At 38.1% G+C, this 986-nt stretch overlaps 1 protein-coding gene across 1 annotated transcript; it reads left to right on the forward strand.

Moving 5' to 3' along the window:
- Positions 1-6: 6 nt before the first annotated feature.
- LOC117115927 (sorting nexin-33-like) lies at positions 7-967 on the forward strand (the record flags this gene model as incomplete). Its single annotated transcript, XM_033259813.1, has 3 exons — positions 7-20; positions 233-399; positions 853-967. Coding segments are annotated over exons 2-3 (259 nt in total), but the record flags the coding sequence as incomplete, so codon positions are not given.
- Between the last annotated feature and the right edge of the window lie 19 nt (positions 968-986).

A 986-nucleotide genomic window follows, 5' to 3' on the forward strand; every position in this document is an offset into this window, starting at 1 on the left:
CGCCTTTCATCGAGAAGAGCGTATGTATGATTTGGTTCTTTTCTGATGTTTCACTCAAGTTCAGCTTTTGAATAATAAACCCAAAGCATTGCTATGTACTTCCATTTAAAGAAAATAACTTGCATTGAAATTTGGACCATTATATTTTCTTCCAGATCCATTAATTTTTACCATAACCACTCTTCAAAATGTATGTGTACACAATCATTATTGTATGTGGTTTATCCAACAGGCTCGCAGGAGTTGACGGCAGCAATGCGTCACACAAGTCGCATGTACACCACCATAGGGCACCTGTTTGCTGCTCAGCCCAAGCTGGATATTAAGCCTTATGCTGATTTCATAAAGCATTATGAGGGCTTACTTATGTCAATACCTGATATGATTAGTTTCCACAAGGTAAGTACCAGTAATGGTGGTGCCGATGGTGTTTGCCATAACCAGGACCTTCCCTAGGAAACCTTTTCTGATAAACCAAACGACTCTTCTCCTCCTGCATAAAAAAACCCCATCAATGTGATGATGAAATTCACAATTTACTTGCAAGAATGCTCCAGTTTTAGAGGGCTTTTCCCCTTACCAGTACTAGTGCTCTTCTCGACCCAACCACATGGTGCCTAGGTGTCCCTTTTTCTCTCATAGAAATCTTCTCCCCTCTTCAAGCGTTGCTGGTTACATGCCGTAAGCATTGATGACAATAATGATCATAATAAAGATCATAATATTTTAAAATTACTCTAATGAAAAATGGCGAGGTTTAAGCTATATTAATAGTATTTGTCAATCAAAAGTTCTCCAGTGTAATTAAATACATACACAGAATTTATACAATATTCAATTGTGTCTCCTCAGGACACAACATCGAAAGATGAAGACTGCCAATTGGAACTCAAAGATGGAAAAATCAGCAGTGGTAATGCTGACCAAGTTCATAGAAGAGCACAAGTTGTAACCTATGCATTGATGGGTATGTGAAAAGCATAGAA

The sequence above is a fragment of the Anneissia japonica genome, unplaced genomic scaffold, assembly GCF_011630105.1.
Source record: "Anneissia japonica isolate Jap-2015-1 unplaced genomic scaffold, ASM1163010v1 scaffold287235_len986_cov289_single, whole genome shotgun sequence".
NCBI classification, from domain to species: Eukaryota; Metazoa; Echinodermata; class Crinoidea; order Comatulida; family Comatulidae; genus Anneissia; species Anneissia japonica.